Raw genomic sequence first — 24,104 nt, 5'->3', positions numbered from 1 at the left:
CAGGAAGGGCAGTTGATGGCCAGGCTGCCAATCTAGAGCAAGGCTGGTCTGTAAAGGTTGCTTGTATCTAAAAATTCGTTTCCCGTAGTTTCTCTGCTTTTGAGGAGGCACAGATATCTAGGCTGCTTTCTCTGCCATTGTTCCATGTAATGCTTTTCTTATGGGGAGGCAGGCAGTTATAGTGAATAAAAGAAGAGATATCAAGCTTATTGGAGATTTATTTAGAGCTCTATATAGTTTTAAAAATAATTCTGTTGATTAAATCTTAGTCATTTTTATTATGGTTTCTAAAGTTATGATACCAGAAATTACTTAAAACTGTCCATAATTGATGAGCTTCCCTTTGGATAATCTAACATGTTTTAAACCATCCAGGTTTAATAGATTATTATTATGTCTTTCACTTGGGCTTTCATGATTTATAGTCCATGATAATCATATATAAACTATGACTAATGAAATTGAATTTATCATTACTTATCTAACTCTGAACACTCAAATTTCTTTAAAGAGAAATTGGGGAGAAGTTTATTATATTACTATGACATTAATATATACCTATTAAAGAAAATGGGACAGAAACCAGAGCCCCACCACCAAAACACAACTATTAACCTTTGATGTACTTCCTTGTCTTCTTATATTATGAAAACTGACCTGCCTTTTCTGCTTCTAGGACTGTCTTAAGGAAGTACTGGAGATTGTGGAACTGGGTATTTCAGGAAGTAAGTCCAAGAGCAGTGAGCAAGAGGTCAAGTACAAAGGAGATAAGGAGCCAAACCCTGCTTCCATGAGGGTAAAGGATGCAGCAGAAGCCACCCTGACCTGGTAGGAAAGTGACACCCAGGGACTGTTCCTAGAACATTGGGGTTAGCTGTGACCTTGTCCCAGCTCCTCTGCAGTTTTCAGCATTAAGTGATGCTACCACTCTAGGATATTTTTTCTATAGACATAAACTAGAAGAGAAAGTGCCTCATTTTGGGGGGATGAAAAACCAGGAACTTGGAGCTGGGAGTTTGGGTTTTGTTTTTTTATACTGATTGACAGTGATTCAAGTCAGGCCATGTTAGAGTTGGACAGGATCTTGGAGAGCCTTATTTCACCTTTTGATTTGACAGCTGCATCCAGAGACAGGATCTACTTGTGGTCGCACTCTCAGGTCTGCTGCTTTCTAGCTCGGTGGACTGTATTCTCTGCCACACCGTTTACATTATATATTATAGGGTCATTCACCCAAGATTGAGGAACTTCCCTTTGTGAGCTGGTAGTAGGATCACAAAGATAAATCAGATTCACCACCCTCAAAGAGCTTCTTGTCCACTAGGGAAGATAAGCTATGAACACAAGTAGCTATAATACAGTGTGTCCGTAAAGTCATGGTGCACTTTTGACCGGTCACAGGAAAGCAACAAAAGACGATAGAAATGTGAAATCTGCACCAAATAAAAGGAAAACCCTTCCAGTTTCTGTAGGATGATGTGGCAGCATGTGCGCATGCGCAGATGATGATGTAACACCATGTATACAGCGGAGCAGCCCATGGCCATGCCAGTCAAGATGTGGACGGTACAGAGGAAAGTTCAGTGTGTTCTGTGGCTCGCTAAATTCGAATCCGTGACCAAAGTGCAACGTGAATATCGGCACGTTTATAACAAAGCACCACCACCTAGGAATAACATTACTCAGTGGGATAAGCAGTTAAGGAAACCGGCAGTTTGGTGGAGAAACCCCGTTCTGGTAGGCCATCAGTCAGTGACGAGTCTGTAGAGGCTATACGGGATAGCTACCTAAGGAGCCCTAAAAAATCTGTGCGTGAGCCCACATTGAACTGCACTGAATAGGTATGAAATTGGGAGAGTTTTCCTTTTATTTGGTGCAGATTTCACATTTCTGTTGTCTTTTGTTGCTTTCCTGTGACCGGTCAAAAGTGCACCATGACTTTACGGACACACTGTGTTAGGTGGAAAACAAATGCTTTAAGAGAAAGAAAATAAAATGCTGGGGAGTTGGAAGGAGGAAATGAGTACTTCCAGGTCAGGAAATTGAAGTCAGATTCCTAGGAAAAATAGCACTGGGCCTGACTCAGAGCATGAGTTAATTGAGCTAAAAGCCAGATTCCAGATTGGTTAGCCAGCAAGGGATGGTTTCTGTCACGTATTCTGGTAGTGAAGGGATAGAGATGGGCTGATACCTTGAAAAAGTAGCAGAAAGAATTGAGAGTTGGTTAAGTGACGGGAGTAGAAAGAGGGAGGGAAGGCAGTTCAGGCACATCTATGGACTGCAGGGAAGAGGGGAGTGGAGGTTAGGTAGAAGCAGTACACATGGAAAGCTGGTGCTTATCACAGGGTAAGTGGATGAAGACCGAGAAAAAATTGAAAGCAGGAAGAAGGAATGTCACGTCAGTCAGGGTTGGCTCTTCTTGGTCTTAGTCAAGTGGTGGGCAAGGCGGCTTGAAGATTTGTACATAGTCAGCCCTTACAAGATCTCGGAACCTTGTATGAGTTCAGTGGTCAGTTGATAACCTGGGATATGTCCACTGAAGTTGGATTTACTTGTTTCTTACGGCTGAGGTCATCAGTAGTTCTAAAAGTGTGCAGGCTTTAGTTTAGTCCTGCTCACCGTGCTAATGCTGGCTCTCAGTGACTGTGCAGATTTGGCTAGTAGGAAGAAAATCAGAAAAATATGAATGAGGACTAGAGCTGAGAGTTCAGAGAGAAGACCGTGTGTGGGCTGGGCTGGGGCAGATTTAGAGGCATAGTAAAAGAGGAGAGCCCGAGCTGCCTGCCGCAACCTGGCCGGCAGTCCCGTAGCTCATCAGTCTCGTCTCTGTGGCAGCTTTACCAGCAGTACCTCCAGTTTCCAGTCTTGGACGGGGCCTTGACCATTACCACCTGTCCCTTCACAGTTATAGCTTCATGTCAGTGTCACTGCCGTTTTCCAGTTATGCGAGCACGGAACTTTGCTTATTTTCTCATTTTTCTGTGTCATTCCCATTAGGAAGCCAGTGACTAAGTCTGATAGACTTTACTTCTGTGTTTTCTTCGTCTCCTCTAACCTCAGATACATCCTGGCCAGAGACCTCTCTCACTTCTGGCCTTCTCGGCCTTCGACACTGTTTTTATTCCGCTATTTGAGGGATTGAAAACTGGACAGATCTGTTTCCTGCTATGTTCTGTGAACTCTGGTATGGTTTTCAAGGCCTTTTTTATTCTGTCCCCACTTGAACCAGCATCTCTAGCACATCTGTTCTGCCATAGTTGGGACTGGCAAGGCACTTGTGGCTGTGAACTGGCATACTCATACCTGTCTGTGCCACCCCTGGGTTTTAGGACTTCCCTCTTCTCTCGGCACCATCCTGCACTGTTCAGGGCTCACAGCAAACCTGGCTACCTCTGTGAGACCTTCTTTGATTGTTATACTTCTGCATGATGACTCTTTTCTGCAGGCTCTTTCAGTCTGACCCTACCATAGACCATGGGGTTCTACTTTCATGATCACACCTGGTTATGTCTGATACATGCCAGTGTCTTCCCCTCCTGGGAGGAGGCCATGTTTCTTCTTCACACCCCTCACAGTGCTGAGCACACAGGAGGCAATGTGGAATGTAGTTTGCCTGCTTGAGTTTTGCCCTTGTGAACTAATATAAACTCAGAGTTGGGACTCTTGGAAGTTGTTTCGGCAGCCCCTCTGCTAAAGTCACTCTAAGATATACTTACCAAGTTATTTAGCCTCTAATTTTTGGGATATCTGACCCTCAGGTTACCTATTTCATTTTTATTATTAAAAACGTGATGTTTACATTGAACTGAAATCTCTCCCATTTTAACTTCTCATCAGTTTTGATTCACACTTTGTTTCCAAACACTAGTGATATTTGAAGGCAATGCTCATTTTCTGATTCAGCTGTTCAGTGCCATCAGCTATTTTTCATGACAGGGAGCCAGGTACCTTTATCATCCTGGTCATTCTCTCTCAGTGGTGCAGGTTTGACTACGTACCACTTAAAAGTCATTTACTCAGTATAATATGCAAGATGTGGACTGATCACCTTTAAACACTATAAAATATTATATTTTCATTAAAATGTTCTTGGAAACTGCATTGGGTTTTTGATATCCTGTCAGTTTGCATTAATTCAGCTAAATCTTTGAGTCTTTTCCACACGTTAATTAACCTTTCATCTGTTTTTCTGTTTTACTTACTTGTTTGGGGGTATTTGGATATAATGTACAGAGCTTTACATTTAAACCTGAATGTTTTTGTATGTAAGGTTTACTTCATTAGTTTTTGATTTCTAAGATTCCTTTGGATCCCAGCATTTACTCTGACATGTTAACTCTGCAGTTCAACTTTTGGTCAACTACAGATTTAATGAGCCTCCCTGTGTGTCCTAATCAAAGACACTGATAAAAATATTGAATGGAGGTAAACTCACAAAGCACATCCTACGAGATTTCCATTGAGGGTCACATGAATTTTAAAATCTTATCTACAGGCCCTGGCCGGTTGGCTCAGCGGTAGAGCGTCGGCCTGGCGTGCGGGGGACCCGGGTTCGATTCCCGGCCAGGGCACACAGGAGAAGCGCCCATTTGCTTCTCCACCCCCACCCCCCACCTTCCTCTCTGTCTCTCTCTTCCCCTCCCGCAGCCAAGGCTCCATTGGAGCAAAGATGGCCCGGGCGCTGGGGATGGCTCCTTGGCTTCTGCCCCAGGCGCTAGAGTGGCTCTGGTCGCGGCAGAGCGACCCCCCAGAGGGGCAAAGCACCACCCCCTGGTGGGCAGAGCATCGCCCCTGGTGGGCGTGCTGGGTGGATCCCGGTCGGGCGCATGCGGGAGTCTGTCTGACTGTCTCTCCCCGTTTCCAGCTTCAGAAAAATACAAAAAAAAAAAAATCTTATCTACAGGTTTATTATGATACACTGTCAAATCCTCGCATGTATTGATTTCAGATATTTCTCTGCCTTTCCAGTCTAGTCACCATCAAGAAGAGAAAATATGGTTAGGCTGGTGCAGGTGAGATTTGATCTTAGTGACTTATTTCCTTGTGAGCAACCTATTTGATAATATCTTAGATTCTTGCATAGAACACAGCCAAGCTAACATGGTTCATATGCTTTGTGACAGCCATCTTTGTCCCGTTTTAGAAAACCAAAGCTACATGTTGCCATTACTGGTATGTCACCTATTTTTCACAGATCCTTAGGCTTGACCCATAATCATATTCTTGTGGTCCTTAAAATTCTTAGACAGTCCTCTTCCTAGGAGGAGAGAAAAATGGAAGGAAAATATCTTTTGAGTTGCCTTTCATTATCAGAGATATTTGAGTTCAAGCATTAGAATTAAAGGGAAGGGAGCCCTGGCTGGTTGGCTCAGTGGTAGAGCATCGGCCTGGCATGCGGAAGTCCCGGGTTCGATTCCCGGCCAGGGCACACAGGAGAAGCGCCCATTTGCTTCTCCACCCCTCCCCTTCTCCTTCCTCTCTGTCTCTCTCTTCCCCTCCCGCAGCGAGGTTCCATTGGAGCAAAGGATGGCCTGGGTGCTGGGGATGCCTCCTTGGCCTCTGCCCCAGGCACTAGAGTGGCTCTGGTCGCAACAGAGCGACGCCCCCTGGTGGGCGTGCCGGGTGGATCCTGGTCGGGCGCATGCGGGAGTCTGTCTGACTGCCTCCCCATTTCCAGCTTCAGAAAAATACAAAAAAAAAAAAACCAAAAACGGGAAGGGGAGAGGCCACTCAAGCAGAGGACTGAGATGATCAAAGTGGTGTTGGGGAATGTTAGTTTTCCAATTGAGTTACAAATGAAAGGCCAGGTGATATTAGGACCACAAGATAAAGCCTTATGTTTTCATTACAAGATACTTTCCTTTTGTGCTTCAGTTTCTTCTTTATAAAATGGGAATAATAGTATCTGTTTCATAGAGTTGTTATGATAACTAAATAAAGTATATGTAAAGTGCTTAGATTAGTCCCTGGCCCATGGTAGTTGCTATATGTAGGCTATGATTTGTTGAATGCATGAGGAAATATTTATGAATATAAACATCTCTGAATGTTAAGGCTTGATTGGTTGAAGTCCAGTTTTCAAATCATTGTTTTTAAAAATATATTCTCACTTGATTATTATAGCAGTTTTTAAAAGTGCTGCTTGTTAGTGCATGAAGTTCCTAATCTGCAAAATGAAAATATCTACTCTGGTCTCTTAATAATCACTTATCTCTTCTGAGCCTGAGTTTTGTCTTCTGTAAAATTGAGGGAGTTTGGTTCATCCTTTTCTAGGTTTAGAATGCTTTAGTTAGCATAATTTTGAAAGCTGGAACACAAACATTTTTAATGTATCTTCAGGAGCTTCATGTTTTTAGAAGTGTGGTTAATTACGTTCCCTGGGTAGCAAAGTCTGAGGGGGAAATTTACTTGCGAGAAGTATATTGGGCAGTGCTCTTAGGATCACCTCCCACGAGGGATCGAAGGAAGCAAGGTCGAGCAGAGGGGAGAGCTAAACTGGGATGCGTTCACAACAAACAGCTGCAGCTGAGCGGGCCCTTCAGAGTTCTCTGAAGTTGGGACCAGGGGCCAAGGGCCAAGACTTCATCCCCCTGTGCCAGCCAGTCATTGGGTATGGACTGCCCCCGGAGGAGGCTGTGATCTTAGGGGAGGTGGTTCTTGTTGACCAGGGACACCTCCTAGAGAGGGACTCAGCTTGGAGCTATGGTCGCCATCTTCCTGCGTCTGGGGGAACGGGTCTTCCTGTCTTGGAGGGGCATGTGGACAGCACGCCAGGGCATCCACCACAGGGAGTGTATCTGACCTGCATAGTGGAAGCAGGGCTGGGCAAGTGGAAATCCAAGTGCAGAAGGGCACGGTGATACATGAGGTAAATTTAAGATTTTGCTTTGGGAATTAACTTTTATCTCTTGTATTCTCCATAGTATTATGCAGTTGCTTGGTGCGTTTCCTTCACCCAGTGGTCCTGCCTCTCCCTGTAGTCTGGTGAATGAGACCACTTTGATTAAATACTCCAGGCTGCCAACCATAAACAAGCATAGCTTCCGGTACTTTGTCTTGGATAACAGTGTCATCCTGGCAATGCTGGAGCAACCTCTTGGAAATGAGCAGAGTAAGTGTCAGCACTTTGGGCTTTCTCCACTGCTAACTCATCCTGTCATCAGGATGAGCAAGCTGTTTCCTCCAGGGCAGGAGTGACCGCAGGGTCTGAGCAACTAGGCCTTTGTCTAAAAGATACCTCACTGTGGGACAATAGCAAATAAATATAGCACGTTAGAAAATGGAATATACATGTTATATAGGATCTTTTAAAGGCTCTTAATGTGTATCTGAAATGTCAGAAAAGAGCACTATAGTTCTATAAATGTTTATTTTAGTGGGCTATTTTCTGTTGTTTACTGTATCTAAAAATCATTACTGCTTTTCCTTTCCTCTTGAACTTTGGGTCCTGCCCCTCCCTCCACGGTGTTCTATTTCAGTTACTGGTGTCACCCAAGCAGGTGGAAATTTGAGAAGTCATCTTTGCCTTGCCTGTCCTTTCCGTTATTCCATCAAATGATCGATTTCCAAGTTTCTACCTCCCCAGTAACTCTTTTCTGTCCTCTGTACCTCTTCCCAGCACATCAAACGCAGGCCTTATATTCTTACCTAGATTATTGCCGTGGTTTCCTGGCTGGTCTGACTCTCCCTCCTTCCAGTTCCAAAATGTGTTACCCTTATCTCCATCCTCCTTGCTGCTCCCATTGTATTCCTCCTCAATTACAGACCTGGCCATGGCAGTGCCCTTCTGAAAGCCCTCCAGTGGGTTCCCAGTGACACAGCATTCAGTTTCCTCTTCTTTCTCCCCTTAATACAAACCTCTCCAAGTATGTGATTAGCGCTATAGCCAAGACTACTCCAAATACAGTTTTTTTCCTGATGGTAATTGGAATCAGCCAGTATGTAAAGAGAGCATGTTCTCAGAGAGACTCTTGTTGCTGCAGAGTGAAGGTTACAGCATCTGTGGGCATACAGGGAGTCACTTACTGTACAGTCCCTCATTTCCAGGTGAAGAAACTGAGGCTCCAGGGGGGTCAGGGACTTGTCCAGGGCTACTTGAGAAGTATGTGGTATGACTAGGACTGGAGTCCAAATTTTGTGAACATTATACTGTCTCTTTCTGTTTTCATTGCCCCACAGTGATAGGGTTTTCTCAGTCATTCAAGACTTGCCTTCTTACCTTTGCAACGGTGAACAAGGTCTTAGAGTCCCATGCTAAGAGACTATATAAGACTATATAAGAGACTATTATAGAGTTGAGACTATATAAGTAGGATCTCATAGATCCATAAAAATGAAAGACATTTCCCTGAAGTCCAGGGATGAAAGGATATCATCCCAGGTTCCCATGATGTTGTAGTAAGATACAGTGACATTAGCATGAAATCGATGGGGCCTTTAATCATTGGCCAGCCCCAGAAGTGCTGGTCCCAAGTGTTCCCTGCAGGCACCGCTTCCTTCTGTACCCCAGAACTGGGCTTGCTTGGCTTTTCCCTGTCTTGTGCCTGTTGTTACGATTCCTCCTGCCTCCTACTCCCAAGCTACCTGCTAAGGAGTCTGTAAAATCCCGATATCTCTTCTGGGTTCCTGGCCTTTTCCAGACTTTTTGGGACTCCCCAGCTTCATTGCAAGCAGTTACATTCCATCAGAAGTCTATCAAAAATATAAAACAGGATTATCAGAGTTACAAGGACACTTTACTAGTTTATTATAGTAGTTAACAGAGGAATGAGAGAGAATTTTGAACAGCTTTGACTCCTACACTGGAAACTAAGAAAGGGAGTAAGAAGAAGGATGTGGGTCCCTCAGGAAGTCTGTCCTGAGTTCTTTGCCCCCCTTTTCCTGCCCCTCAGCCTCCGCTGGGATGGAGCAGTACCTGCCTTTGGTGGACAGAGGTACCAAAGGCCTGGGTGAGTACAGCAGGCCTGCAGGCACCCAGTGCCGTCCAGCACGTAGGGCATTCCCCACACTGGAAGTCAGAGTAATGGCCAGGACCCTGGTTCCCCAAATGTGGATGTGTACCGTTGCATGTGTGAGATGATGCTAGTCAACGTGTTGTTGGTAAACAGTGTATATGCATTTTTAAATGTTTTAAAGAATATATAATTAGCCCACCAAAACTATGGTTTTCCAATGAAAGTAGAGGTATACAATTTAAAAATAAAGCTTAAAATAAGGGAAAGAAAATGGCTCGTAGAAAGTAAGATGGCATGGTGTGGCCGAAGCCACAGGGGCAGTACACAGAGGGTGAACGTCGGAAGACACGGTGCTGGGGCTTTAGGAGAAGCTCTGCAGTTGGTAAGAGGTGTATTTTAAATGGTTGTCTGAAATAAAAACCTTTACACTATTTTATTCTAGATGATTTTTTCCCCTCTGTCACTGTGCTGGTCCGGGGAATGTCTGGAAGACTTGCTTGGGCACAACAGCTTTGCCTTTTACCCAGAGGAGCAAAAGCAAATCAGAAGGTATCCATCAGAAGTTACAGGGAAGTGACTAGGAGTGAGTGTGTGGATACATGCGTGTGCACATGTGCGCGCTGTGATTTAAAGGTCAAAGAAGTTCCAACCAAAGCCACAGGAGAAAATAAGCATTTCTGACCCACGTGACAGTCACTTTAGGAGCCTAGAATTCTTGGCTCACTAATTACTCTTTAAAGATATCTTTAAGGCACATGTACTTTCAGAAAGCATTCCAGGTGCCTCTGACATACACTTATGATTAAGAACTACTTCTGAATCGTCCTGATTCCTTTCCGTGTTAAACAACTATAATAAAACCCAGGTGCATGCCATATATGGAAAGAGTTTGGCTAGACCTTTGATCTTTCTGGCAACAGGTCTTGTTTCAAATAATTGATTCATATACAATTGGTAATATGCTCTATAGTTTTCTTAATATGCTGTATAATTTAATGAAATCTTATTTTGGAGTGGCACAGTTTGTTTTCTTTATGACATTTGTAATTTCATGAATAAAATTTGCTCATGGAAGAAAGTTGGAAAATTCAGATAATAACAAATTTTTAATTGCCTGAACCCTCACTCTCTAGAAGTAGATGGCCACTGTTCGTATTTTAGTGGGGTTCCTTCCAGTCTGTTTTTCCTTTCTGTACACAGTAACACTTAAATAGAATTTGAGTCATTTCTTATACTGCTCTTTTCACTTACCACATTGTAAGTTTTACTTACATAACTAAAAGTTCTTTAAAACATGACTTAAAATTTCATCAGCATTTAAGAGAGTCACTCACAATTAGAGTATGTGTCTAAAACCATGAACATCTTAGATGTCTCCGTTGGGTGAGATGTGTTTCTGAGAGGTACACCCATTTTCCTGGTGACATCCTGCGGATCACATTCCGTCAGTAGTGCTGTGAGACATGGATATTAAAGACTGAGAAGGAAGAAGATTAGGAAAGGAACTGAAATTTGTTGATGGTTTAATATTATATGTGCCATATACATGTTTATTTAATCCTTACAACATCCTTGTGATGAGTTATTTCTATTTTTTAGGTGTAAATACGGGAGTCTCACAGCTTATATATGTTAAAAGCAGGGATTTGAAGCCATGAAGATCTAGATTTGGGGTACATACTCTTTTGGTTAACCCATGCTAAGGCTTTCATTGAGCTCCCTGTCTAGAGATGCCCAGTGGACCTAAACTTCTACTTTATTTTGTTGCATGACTTGAGAGCCCTTGGCCAAGAAGGAAGTTTGTAATGCCTTACTCATTGGCTTTCCACTGACTATAGGGGACTCAGGCCTGGAGCAGTAGAGTCCACAGCCCACTTATCAGTTACAAAATCTATAATCATTTGATGAACAATCTTACAAATACATAATAGAGTAACCAGTACACAGGCTGTTTACCTTAACTGCTCGCAGTAACATTTGCAGATTCTTACTGAGTTCCAGTGTTATGTAATCCTAGAGAAACATAGGCATCTAAGAGGCCAGGGATATACATGTCATTACAGGTGGCACCACATGTAATAAACATAATGCTATTTGTTTTATTTTAACAGCTTTTTGTGCCTGAACCTCGTCCACTTCCTAAAAATGATGTTGGATTTAAATATACTGTGAAACACCGACCATTCCCTGAAGAGGTGGATAAGATTCCTTTTGTGAAAGCAGATCTGAGCATCCCAGACTTGCATGAGATCGTCACTGAAGAAGTAAGATAAATTATTGTCAGCCGCTGTTAAGAGAATGGCTGGAAACATTCTTTTTTTTCTTTTTTTTTTCCAGAGACAGAGAGGGATAGGCAGGGACAGACAGACAGGAACGGAGAGAGATGAGAAGCATCAATCATTAGTTTTTCATTGCACGTTGCAACACCTTAGTTGTTCACCGATTGCTCTCATACGTGCCTTGACCACGGGCCTTCAGCAGACCGAGTAACCCTTTGCTGGAGCCAGCAACCTTGGGTTCAAGCTGGTGGGCTTTTTGCTCAAACCAGATGAGCCCACGCTCAATCTGACGACCTCGGGGTCTCGAACCTGGGTCCTCTGCATCCCAGTCCAATGCTCTATCCACTGTGCCACCGCCTGGTCAGGCTAGAAACATTCTTAAATAACTTCCATGGTCAAGACATTGCCTTTTTTTTAGTGTGATTGGAGTTGATTCATGAGATGATTTAGATCTCTGTCACTTGGGAAGTTACATAGTAAGACAAGTATAGATTGTGACTCATTAAAGGAACCGGGTGTCTCTTAGAGAGAGGTCACTGCCTGGACTGGCCCATGGTAGTTTTCAGTAGTGGGGTGACATGAGCAGGCTCCAGGGGAGGATATTTGGAGAAAGAGACTATTACAAGCCAGGCAGGAGGGAGGAAGGACTACTTCACTGATAGTGGAAGTTAAAAATATTGGAATGGGCCCTGGCCGGTTGGCTCAGCGGTAGAGCGTCGGCCTGGCATGCAGGGGACCCGGGTTTGATTCCCGGCCAGGGCACATAGGAGAGGTGCCCATTTGCTTCTCCACCCCCCCCCTTCCTCTCTGTCTCTCTCTTCCCCTCCCGCAGCCAGGGCTCCATTGGAACAAAGATGGCCCGGGCGCTGGGGATGGCTCCTTGGCCTCTGCCCCAGGCGCTAGAGTGGCTCTGGTCGCGGCAGAGCGTGGGCAGAGCGTTGCCCCTGGTGGGCATGCCGGGTGGATCCCGGTTGGGCGCATGCGGAAGTCTGTCTGACTGTCTCTCCCCGTTTCCAGCTTCAGAAAAATACAAAAAAATATATATATATATATTGGAATGAATTGTAGAGGTAGATCAAGCTGTCTTGGATTGATTAGGGAAGGAAAAGAGCCAGAGAATTTGAGATTTTGCATTTGAGTTATATAGAAAATATTGGTGCCATTTATAGAAATCTTGACGTCTATAGTAGGAAGAGGACAGGTTTGATAAGACAGGAAAAATATATCTAGTTTTAGATTAATATAGATCATTAATTAGATTAAGTAATTGGTGTTTTAGGTCAAGGGAGAAGAATTTTAAGAAATGGGGGCTAGAGGTATGTCAGGACATGAGAGACTAGAGGGCAGAAATGGAGGCTGCTTACCTTATCAAATGCTGGGGAGATTAGGCAGAAGGAGTACTAAGAAGAGTCCCTGGATTTTGGCATGAAATTGTAACTGCCCTTTGAGAATAGGTTCAAAGGAGCATTACAGTGGGGGCAGAGTATAAGGAGCTGAGGAGTGAATGGTTGATAAGAGGCAAGGGATGTAAACTTCACTGTTAGCAGTGAGGGAAGGATAGAGTGAATAAAGCATAGGAAATAGCAAGGTTTGTTTCCTCCCTCCCTCCCTCCCTCCCTCCCTCCCTCCCTCCCTCCCTCCCTTCTCCCCCCTTCCTTCCTTCCTTCCTTCCTTTCAATTTATGGGTGGGAGGAATATGAACATGCTTAGAGGTTTAAAGGAAGGAACTAATGTAGAATGTTGTAGAATTCTCTGGCTCTTTTCCTTCCCTAATCAATCCAAGACAGCTTGATCTACCTCTACAATTCATTCCAATATATATATATATTTTTTTTTGTATTTTTCTGAAGCTGGTGTTTGTTAACAGAGTTTATTCTTGTATTATTATTTATTGTACTATTTTCCTCCTGAACAACTATAAACCGAGTTTTGTGCCACCTGTATAAGCCAGGTTGTTAGAAGGGTCATTGCTCACCAGAGAGGATGCTTTTTAAGCTAAGATTGATCAGAACAGAAGTGGAGGGATTGGGGGGTGTGGAGGGGAGGCTCAGAGTACAGTGCAGTTATCCATATGGATAAGGTCTTCAAAACATGAGGGTGTCACTGCAGGATGAAGAGGGACAGTGGTCTGGAAGAGGGATGAGAGCAACCCTGTGCCCCTTTCTTGAAGGGAAGCAGACACAGAATGGTTGCTTTCACAGGTTAGAAAGAAGGAGCAATTCTTGAGGCTACAGGGGAGTTTCTTAGTATTTGTTTTAACCTTGAAACATGTTTGCTTGGTTGCTTGCATTGTGTTGAATTGAAACTCAGTGTTGATCCCTGAAAATTATCTTCATTTACTTTGTTGCTTGTCTTTATTTTCATTTTAAAATTAAGAGTGATTCAATTCCTTTTATAATAGTTCTAAATGATTGAATATTTGTTTTATTTTAGTTAGAAGAGAGACATGAAAAATTACGGAATGGCATGGCCCAGCAGATTGCCTACGAAATACACCTTGAACAACAAAGTGAGGAAGAACTGCAGAAGAGAAGTTTTCCAGATCCAGTTACGGACTGTAAGCCCCCGCCTCCTGCCCAGGAATTCCAAACGGCACGCCTTTTCCTTTCACACTTTGGATTTTTGTCCTTAGAAGCATTGAAGGTAATTTTCCTAAACTTTTATGAGTAAATATATTCATAAGTTACATTCAGCTTGATGGTAGCTAAAACATTTTTATGAGAATAGAAGGAATTTTTAAAAAGGAACTGGTTAGCCTGGGCTGGATCACTCCATTGGTTAGAGCATCATTCAGAAGCACAGAGGTTGCCGGCTGGATCCCTGGATCCCTGGTCAGGGTACATACGGGAACAAATCCATGTTCTTCTCTCTTTCTCTCTCTCTCTTTCTCTCTCTTTCTCTCTCAAATCAATAAATAAATTATAAAAAGAAAGACATCTTGGTTGTTTCCAAGTTTTTGCAGTTACATATAAAGCCGCTATAAACATTTGTGTTTTAAGTTTTTGTTAGACTTAAGGTTTTAATTCATTTGAGTAAATAAATACCAAGGTGCTCAGTTGCTGTGTTGTATGGTAAGACTGTTTAGCTTTGCAAGAAACCTTCTAACTCTCTTCCAAAGCAGCTGCACCATTTTGCATTTCCATTAGCAATGAATGAGGAAAAAAGCACATTAACATTTTTTTCTAGAAAACATGCTATATTATAGAGAAAACAGAATCCAAAATTAAATTCATAGAATGATCTCAATTGTTTTTAACAGAAAAAGGCAAATAAAAGAATTGGAAGAAAGTACACAAGAATGTTAAATCGTTTGTTTAGTTTGAGATTATGGTTGTGCTTATTCCTGCCACTTTGTAAGTTTATACTTAATATGTATTAAACCATGAGTACGTATTGTTTTATAATTAGAGTGGTGAAAAAAGGCAGTAATTTCTTCTTCCTCCTTTGGTGGTAGGAGCCTGCAAACAGCCGTCTACCTCCTCACCTTATTGCGCTTGACTCCACAGTCCCTGGATTTTTTGATGACATTGGGTATCTGGATCTCTTGCCATGTCGTCCTTTCGACACAGTTTTTATTTTCTATATGAAACCCGGTCAGAAAACAAACCAGGAGGTAAGTTTTGTGAATTTGGGGGATAATTTTTATGCTTATAAATACAAAACATTTTACACAGCTAGTGCTTATCCATAGTAGGACATGAATTATGCTTGATGCTTAGAGACTTGTGAACCAGGTCGGAAGCTGAATTAATGAAACCTATGATGCTTGCAGTCCTGCGCCTTGACTCTCAATGAATTGATTTAGAGCAGAGCTACAGCATGTCCTTCTTCCTCTCAAGGAACTCACATTCATAAGACAAAGGGTACTAAAATACAGAAGCTTAGTCACAAAAAGTGAAAGCTAGGCCTGATCGCTTAAGAAGAGTAATACAACACAGCAGGTAGTTACTGAACATTTTCCCTGTGGCTAATGAACTAGGGTACAGATGTGATTAACGATCTTGCCTCTTAAGGAACTCTCCTTCCAGGTAATTTCACAAGCAAGTAATTTCAGTTGAGGTGTACATAGTGTGCACTGGGGGAAATAACACTGAAATAGAGGATAAAGACAAGACTAAAACACAGTTGTATATGTGTAACGAAGTGACTGTAAGGATGAGGAGAACTATAAAGATGGATGAGAATGGAAAACAGCAAATGACAGGAGATTTGAAGTATCTGTTGGAAGTGAATAGAGGAAGATGTGTAAAACCATAGTATGCAGATGTGTAGGGCACTGTAACTGTGATCTTGGAATTTCACCAAATGTTTATATTCGAAGCACTAGTTCAAATTATCGGTGACTTACTAGAAAAGGAGATTGATTTATGAGAACACTGATTCTATAAGTATTGTGTCTGCTACCAGTTAGGTACCAGGGTTATAGGCATGAACGAGCTCTACAAGCTTTGTGTCCTTCTAGAACTATTTAGAGGAAAAGACAGATGATTAAATAAACAGTCATAGCAAAGCGTGCTAATAGGAGCATGTTACAGGCACCATAACAGGAAAACCTAACCTGTCCTTGGAAGAAAAGACAAGCTGGTGTTTGAAGTCTGCTGGCAATAGATAAAAAGTAGAAGCAGGTTGTTACTAACAAAGTAGTAGGTTATATGTAAAGGTTTTGGAGTAAAGAGAGAATTCTATATTCAAATATTCATTGAGGGTTCAATATGCTTTTAATAGGTTTGTGTTTTCGATAGCATCTGTCAAGATTTATAATTAAATAATCACATACCTAGGTAATGTTTCTCTTAACATCTGTGAAGGCAGGGACATAGTGTTTTTTGTTTACTTTTAGTAAACATGTCTGGTTCAATAATTGTTTTGCTAGGGAGGGAGCTAAGGGTTTTATTGTACAATCATCATTGTTATCCCCACTGTGTAGAGCAGTGGTAGTCAACCTGGTCCCTACCACCCACTAGTGGGCATTCCAGCTTTCATGGTGGGCGGTAGCGGAGCAACTAAAATATAAATAAAAGATAGGTTTAACTATAGTAAGTTGTTTTATAAAGATTTATTCTGCCAAACAGCGAAAATCTGACATAAAGTACTTGGTAAGTAATTATTATTATATGCTTTAACTTGCTATTACTCTGCTTTATAAATTTTATAAAGTAAAGTTACTTCCTTACTTTATAAGTCACCATTACTGTGGAATTGGTGGGCGGTTAGAAAATTTTACTACTAACAGAGATAAAAAAGTGGGCAGTAGATATAAAAAGGTTGACTACCCCTTGGGTAAAGAAATTTGCCCAAGGCCCAGCAAGGATTTCAACTCAACTCTAATTGGAAAGCATGCATTTTTAACTACAGTGATATACAGGAGTGCGCAAAAGTAGATTTATAGTTGTTCGCACGGAATATAATACAAGAATAAACTGTTTCACATGCTCGCAACTGTAAACCTACTTTTGCCTCACTCTGTATTGCCCAGTTTATTCTGAGCTTAGACTTCATTTTCAGACACTTCAAAGCTAACCCATTCTTAAAGGTTTATTTTGATATGCTCTTGTTTCCTTTATTATAGCTGATGATTGGTATGTATTTCAGATTTTGAAGAATGTGGAGTCTTCCAGAAATGTTCAGCCCCATTTCCTAGAATTTTTGCTCTCCCTTGGCTGGTCAGTAGATGTGGGCAGGCATCCTGGTTGGACTGGACATGTTTCCACTAGTTGGTCTATTAACAGCTGTGATGATGGTGAAGGAACTGAAGGTAAAACTCACAGTGGTCCTTCATTTTCTCTTGTTTGGTTACTCTTGACCCCCCCCCTTTACTGTTTGTTTTAATTTATTTATTTTTTACAGAGACAGAGAGTGAGTCAGAGAGAGGGATAGACAGGGACAGACAGACAGGAACGGAGAGAGATGAGAAGCATCAATCATTAGTTTTTCATTGAGTGTTGCAACACCTTAGTTGTTCATTGATTGCTTTCTCATATGTGCCTTGACCATGGGCCTTCAGCAGACCGAGTGACCCCTTGCTGGAGCCAGTGACCTTGGGCTCAAGCTGGTGGGATTTTGCTCAAACCAGATGAGCCTGCGCTCAAGCTGGCAATGTTGGGGTCTCGAACCTGGGTCCTCTGCATCTCAGTCCGACACTCTATCCACTGCGCCACCGCCTGGTCAGGCTGTAGTCTTATTTTAAAAACTGAACAAACATCTATAAAGACAAGCCTCGTTCCACTAATCGGGATCCTCATAGGAGGTCACTTAATAATAGCTTGTATATTTTTCCAGATATTTTTTGTGTATATGGGGGAAATTATTATAAATATAAATAAATGTTATATTATAAATATATAGCTAATTAATATAAAATTGATTGCTTAATTATCACAAGGGTAATAGAATTCATTTTTTTTTAGTGTGAATAAATAAATTCCATTTTCTGTAATAATATGATAAATTTAGGTTATCTATAGCAGTTTCCTCATAAATGTATTTTGTCTAATAAGTACAGTTTTCTGTAAACGGGTATGTTTTATAGACTTTGTGGCTAATGTACCATTAAAGGTTACATTTTGGGTATAGTACATGGGAGCCTTTGTAGTAAACAGCTGACTATCTCGGAGAAGTTCAGGCCCGTCTCTAAAGACCCTCCTGAGGAACTGTAATAAGGATGACAAATACTGGAGCAAGTTTAAATTTAAACTTAGACCTTTGCCCCACATGGCTAGTGCTCTTTGTTCTGAGGGCTCCTGCAGTCACCGGACAGTTGGTGTTGTCTCTGCATTGGGTAATGCATTATCCAATGCTTTGAATAATCAGAATTCTTCTTCAACACGATTATCCTTTTCTCAAGGTTTAACCAGTTAAAATGTCACGAAGCAGGAGGATACTGGCTTTTTCCACGTTTTGGAGCAGTAACATAATAATTCTCCTTCCTAGATGAAGTAATTTCCTCCGAAGATGTTGGGGCTAGTATTTTCAGTGGACAGAAGAAGGTGCTGTATTATGCGGACGCCCTTACGGAAATAGCCTTTGTGGTTCCTTCTCCCGTGGAGTCCTTAAGTGAGAGCATTTCTCATGTTTTTATGTTCGCTGGTTTGTGCAGTGTTATTGCATTGGGAGAGATTCTGAAGTCCTCTGTGGCATTCTTCTGTTTCTGAGGCATGGGATAGCTTTTAGAGTATGCAAAGGTACAGGGTGTTAGCTTTTTAACTTCCTTAAGAAAAGTCATTAATGATAGACGGACCCTCTAATAATAATCTTTAAATAGTGAAGGAGACTCACTTCAACCCATATTTTGTCTTTTCCTGAATCTAATTATAATCAATACTGTACATTAGAAGCCTTGTTTTCCAGTTTATTCGTTTCACTAATTATGAGTGAGCCCGCATCTCCTTCCCTATTTCCTGTCGAGAACCTTATATGGGACCCCAGAGGGTCTTACAGTTGGAAGGCTCACAGTTAAAAAGATGGTGATCAAACCTGTTCTTCATGAGGATCAGGGGTGATTATTACTTTTCAGTCAAAACTCAATCTTATTTTTCCTAGAAGCTTTGCTTCTTGCAAATTAAACCCATATCTTTGTGCCTGGCCAGGAGGTAGGTGGAAAGCTCTGCCTTCTTCACCAAGACCATCTGTAGAATGGGATGCTCCACATCGTATTTTCACTGTCTCATCTCCAAGCTCATGGCTTTTCATGTGTCCTACCTTGGCAACCACCTAGGACAAGCAAGCCACCTTTGTACTTGGACCCTTGAGGTCCCACTCTGGGCCCCTCCCTGTCTTATAGTGTGGGGCCAGTTCTGTCACTGGCAATAATGGCCTTCCCTGGTCTAGGTCAGAATCTCAGCAGCTGTTTGCCTTTGTATCAAGGCTGTGACTACCACCTAATTGCAGAAGCCAGGCCCCGTCTGTCCCCTGGGGGCCGAGCCCCTGCCTGGTGTCTCTGGCCCAGCCGTTTGCGCCAGCCCAGCTCTCCCACAGCTAGGTCCACGTCCTTGCACTGTAGTTCCTGAAGTTGAATCTCCTCCTCCTGGCATGAACCTATCCCCTGTGCCAGCTGGGCCCCTGCCCCAAATCAGCTTCCTCCTGTTTCTTGAAAGTTGTCTTTGTTTTTGTTGTTGACAAAATGGAGGCCTATACAGCCAGCAAAGCTTAAAATATTTATTATGTGATCCTTCACAGAAGTCTGCCAACCCATGCTGTAGTAGTGTTTTGCCTAAGTGACCTAGGTAGATTATTAGCATGTTTAGTCTACACACTTTTGCTCCAAACAAATAGTAGATATTATAATTATTATTATTTTTTGATCCTGTAGCTGATTCAATGGAAAGTAACGTCTCGGACCAAGATAGTGATTCGAATATGGATCTCATGCCAGGAATCCTGAAACAGCCGTCCCTAACTCTTGAGCTTTTCCCTAACCACACAGACAATCTTAATTCCTCACAGAGGGTAAGTCACTCTGTTGATAGATCTCCAAGAATTTATAGTGGGGGCAATGATAGAATCATGCCTGAAAAACTTTTAACTTGAACCTGGAGAATAATTATAGCTATACTGATTCATTACTGTCTTCATTTCTTTAAAGCAAATTCTCACGGTTTCCATTTTTTCAGCTGCAAGAAGTAGTTCATTCTCAGACAGCCTTTGTTGTTTTCCTGGACTTAGTCGTTCTGGTCCCATGCTTGGCTCTCCCACTTGTTCCTTCTCAAGCCCAGTGTCTGTTTGGTCCAGAGACATCCACCAGTGCTGCAGCAGCGCTCCGCATGTCACATCTGCAGTCATGGAGCGTTCGGCTCAGATAGGCTGGCCGTACACAGGCGGTCGCAGTTCGGAGAGCAGCCCAGGGCATGCGTGACTGCGCTGAGTGGGACACACAGGAGCTACTCCAGGCAGAGAGGGCGTTTTGCTGTTCCATTCCTTCCTTACCATGTCAGTGGGTGTTCAGTTCTCTCTGTATTTGCTGTGCTGCCTCTTAATCCTTACTGGAGAGTGACTAAGTAAGTAATAGCAAGAGTACAGGACCAGTTCCTGACTATAAGAAGATCGATTTAAAACAACAGTAAAAAAGACAAAAGAAGTGTAAAGCTGACTGTAGCCATTCTCTCATTGTAAGGATTTTAATTTGGCGCCTTCCACAGTGAAAACTATTTTTACCATAAGTATGTGGGAGAGGTTTTCACCTTTAAAACTGATTTAGACAAAACTTAAGTTGTATAGCACTCTCTGGAGTAGACTGATTTTGAAAATCAGGAATTGCGATATTGAAAAAAGTTTCACAGAATAAAGTTGGGAGGTGAACAAGTCTGTGCTGGATGGCAGAGCAGGCTTTTAGCCAGCTCTGATAGTGACTGGCTGCCTGGTACTCCATGTTCTTTCTGAGTGCCAACATAGTTATTCCTTAAAATCCAAAGAATGACAGCTCTTAAAGCCCATCCTTTTTATTTACCACGTACTTTGCAAACAACTAACAAACTAAAAAAAGAAAAAATCCTCTCTATAGATGCAGAAAAAGCAATTTAGCATGTTTGCAGGAATAAAGGTCTCAGTGTATTAGGCAGAATTTTGAGATGACCCCCCAGTGATTCTTGTACTTATATGATGTCATCCCCTTGCATGTGGGTGGGACTTGTGAATATGATGAAGTAGGCTGTGATTATGTCGCATTTTATGGCAAAGGGGTTTTGTGGATGTAATTAAGGTTTGTTTAAGTTCATCAAACAGGTGATAACCTAGGTAGGCCTAACCTGATCACAGGAGCCTTTTAAATCTAGGGCTGGCCGTCAGAGAGTCAAAGCTGATTAAGAGCCACAGTACTAAAAAAATAGTCTCTGAGTGTTCTTGGCTGTCTGTCACTAGGTTGGGGAAAGTCTCTTGGTCAGTCCCTTTCTGTGATGGGCATAATGGAAACAGCTTGCTGACTGTGTGGTTCGAGTCTTAGTAAGCCGGTTCTTTTGTTCTCTCTTTGCTTTTCTTCACTCACATAGCTCAGTCCCGGTTCCAGAATGAAGAAGCTGCCTCAGGGCCGCCCTGTGCCTCCCCTCGGACCTGAGACAAGAGTGTCTGTAGTCTGGGTGGAACGCTATGATGACATAGGTACTATATTATGAGGGCTTTGTCTGTAATAAAATTGTAATCAAATGATAGCAGCAGCATAGGCTGGTGGGGGGGCCGGGAGCTAGGAATGGAACCCAGCAGGCTGGGTCTGCACCCCAGCTGTACCACTCAGTTTCCTTCCGCCTTAGGCTGGTCATCATTTACATAGCACTGAGGTCACAGCTGTGGAGATGTGATGGGACTGGTGGATATTCAGTCTTCAGCTCTGTTTGGTATGACAGTCAGTGGTTTGTTTCCAGTTGGTCCTGCTCACCCCGGGACCTCAGGGAAGGGTAGCACTTCCCTCGCCCTCTTCCCAGGAGCACTGCTGTCTAGGTTTAGTGTAAAGATTAATTGTCCTTAGGAATTCTGCTATAAATAAGTTCTTCGTGACTTTTATGTAAGCAATATAATAACTTACAGAAATGCACCTATAGCTTAGAACCTCATCCGGCGCCCAGTTTGTGGGGAAGTGTGACGGTTGCTTCCATGCCCTCAGTGACAGCAGAGCACGCTCTCTAAGTTAAGATGAACTCAGCATAAACATGTCTTGTGGGAGAATTTTTTTTGGCATTTGTCAGGAATAGTTAGGATTATACATATATTATAGGATAGCATAATCCAAATATCTGTTGTCTACTTGTGTAAAGAGATTAGGAAATGAGATATCCTATTATCTGTTTGGGAAATAGGAGGAAGATGCTAATTATAATACTATTATTTTCTTCCAGAAAACTTTCCCCTCTCGGAGCTGATGACAGAAATCAGCACTGGTGTGGAAACCACTGCAAATAGCAGCACTTCTCTGAGGTACACTGATATTTGCTTGACGTTATCAGCGTGATTTTAAGCATAGAGAAACCTATTTTTTAGAATATATTGATTATAGTTTAATCAAGAAAGACTTATGAAACAAAAGGGATGAAGGCAATAATAAACAAACAGGGAAAATCAGTTTGTAGATAAATGCACAAGGTGATCCAATTGGCAGAATTTTTAAATGGTATAATTAATTGCTGTTTTACATTTCTCTGCAGCAAAAAGATAAATACAGATTTGAAGATAAGTGTTAATGAGGATTGTGATAATAGGGTAACAATATTAGATAGAAATAATGGAGTTAAATTGGCCAAAGGATTCTGGATAGGAGTTAAAATGTCCTCATCACACAAGCTATTTAATGGGAAAATATTTCAAACTTCACTAAAATGTTTAGATTTCTGACTTAGACACTGACTTGCTGAAGAGACTACGTTAGTTTTCATGAGAGGGACTTTTCTAGAACTAGTTTGAAAGAGAATGTTTAAAAGTGTCTTACATTCTTTTTGTTTTTGTTGTTTTAATATTTTTAGGTCAAAGTTTCTAATACAATTGACAATTTGTATATAATGAGTGGAGTAGCAAAGTTTAGAATATGTCTTGGGGATAGAGTTAGTAGAGGATTGATTTTTATTTAATGTCTTGCAAAAATTGACTAACTCTTGCTTTCGCCAAGATCACTTTACCTATATAGACATAAAGCTCATTGTGTTACATAAACAAACAAACAATCAGAAAACCAACACTGATGTGTAGCATCACAGAGTCACACAGGGACCCGTAGATGCACTGGCGTGTCCCTGGGACATGATGTGTAATTCAGTCTGACCTTGACACCTGGTTACCTGTTCAGAGGCTTTGATGGCATTGGCTCTGCCAAGATGTGGCCATTTATCACCTCTGCTGAGGAGGCCCTGCCAGACTCCTCCCCCAGGCCCTGAAAAAAAATTATAGCAGGGGTTCCCATAGTGTGCCCCACTTTTCCTGAGACTCCAGCGTTGACTGTAGTCCAGTTTCCTGCACTTGGATCAGCTCCACTTCTGCTCCTTACAAGAAGGAGGAAATAAGTAAAGGTCCCCACTGTAGATTCTGCCTTTTCTTCCCCTGCATGTCCCCCCGTGGTTTTCTAGCACATTTTTAGTGCCTTTTTTTGTCAGCTTAAAGGACCCGACCCCAGTGATGGGAATTCAGGGTCAGGTGTTGCTGGGGGCTCCATCAGGGGCTCCCAGGAAGAGGACTCAACAGCCTAACCCATGGCTCTTCTCACACACTGCTTGGCAGCAAGTCCATTTAGTGTTCTTACATTGTGCACGGGAACTTCAGCACTTGACCATCTGGGGTAAAAAGAGTTTTCTTTTCTTAAGATCCACCACTCTTGAAAAAGAAGTCCCTGTCATCTTCATTCACCCTTTAAACACTGGACTATTCCGGATAAAAATTCAAGGCGCCACTGGAAAGTTTAACATGGTCATCCCTCTCGTGGATGGGATGATCGTCAGCAGGCGGGCACTCGGTAAGGTCTTTATGTGGCTGAGGGCTTAGTGTTCCTTTTCTTCTTTAATGTTTTTATGAGCCAGAAAGAAGTAGAAATAAGGAAATGGCGGTGTCACTTAATAGGGCTAGCATGTAGAAGGTGCTGTGGTTTGTTCAAAAGGAAGCATGTTTTGTTCTGATTTGAACTGTGTTTACTGTAGTAAATATGAATGGAACTGTAATTCACAAACTTCCAGTATCAGAAAATGAGTAATCTATGGCAGGACTGGGTTATGAGACCAGATTTAGATTCTCTTTCTCCTTGTTGCTGTGTGTTTCTTCTGACAGTTCTAAGTGGGGCTCTGTCCATTTCTCTGGGGACAGGGAGAGTTTTGCAAATGGAATGACATAGTTTGAGTTTGTAGAGAATTGTTTACTTCAGTACTGAGAGTTCACTTAGCTGACTGGTTATTCACATTGTTTTGAAACC

The 24,104-nt window shown here is 42.2% G+C and overlaps 1 protein-coding gene across 4 annotated transcripts in view; it reads left to right on the top strand.

The window, feature by feature from the left end:
* The window catches only part of RALGAPB (Ral GTPase activating protein non-catalytic subunit beta), a 71,299-nt gene that overhangs the window by 43,190 nt on the left and 4,005 nt on the right, over positions 1-24,104 (top strand). For all 4 annotated transcript variants that reach the window (XM_066237487.1, XM_066237490.1, XM_066237489.1 and 1 more), the window contains exons 18-29: positions 677-828; positions 6,924-7,111; positions 9,397-9,503; positions 11,066-11,218; positions 13,667-13,876; positions 14,688-14,846; positions 16,826-16,988; positions 18,164-18,286; positions 19,542-19,678; positions 21,214-21,322; positions 22,054-22,132; positions 23,506-23,654. In XM_066237487.1, the coding sequence (XP_066093584.1) occupies positions 677-828; positions 6,924-7,111; positions 9,397-9,503; positions 11,066-11,218; positions 13,667-13,876; positions 14,688-14,846; positions 16,826-16,988; positions 18,164-18,286; positions 19,542-19,678; positions 21,214-21,322; positions 22,054-22,132; positions 23,506-23,654 (1,729 nt within the window). The remainder of the gene's footprint in view (positions 1-676; positions 829-6,923; positions 7,112-9,396; positions 9,504-11,065; positions 11,219-13,666; positions 13,877-14,687; positions 14,847-16,825; positions 16,989-18,163; positions 18,287-19,541; positions 19,679-21,213; positions 21,323-22,053; positions 22,133-23,505; positions 23,655-24,104) is intronic.

This window comes from Saccopteryx bilineata, chromosome 6 (assembly GCF_036850765.1).
Source record: "Saccopteryx bilineata isolate mSacBil1 chromosome 6, mSacBil1_pri_phased_curated, whole genome shotgun sequence".
NCBI lineage: Eukaryota > Metazoa > Chordata > Mammalia > Chiroptera > Emballonuridae > Saccopteryx > Saccopteryx bilineata.
This window is presented reverse-complemented; position numbering and strand designations above follow the sequence as displayed.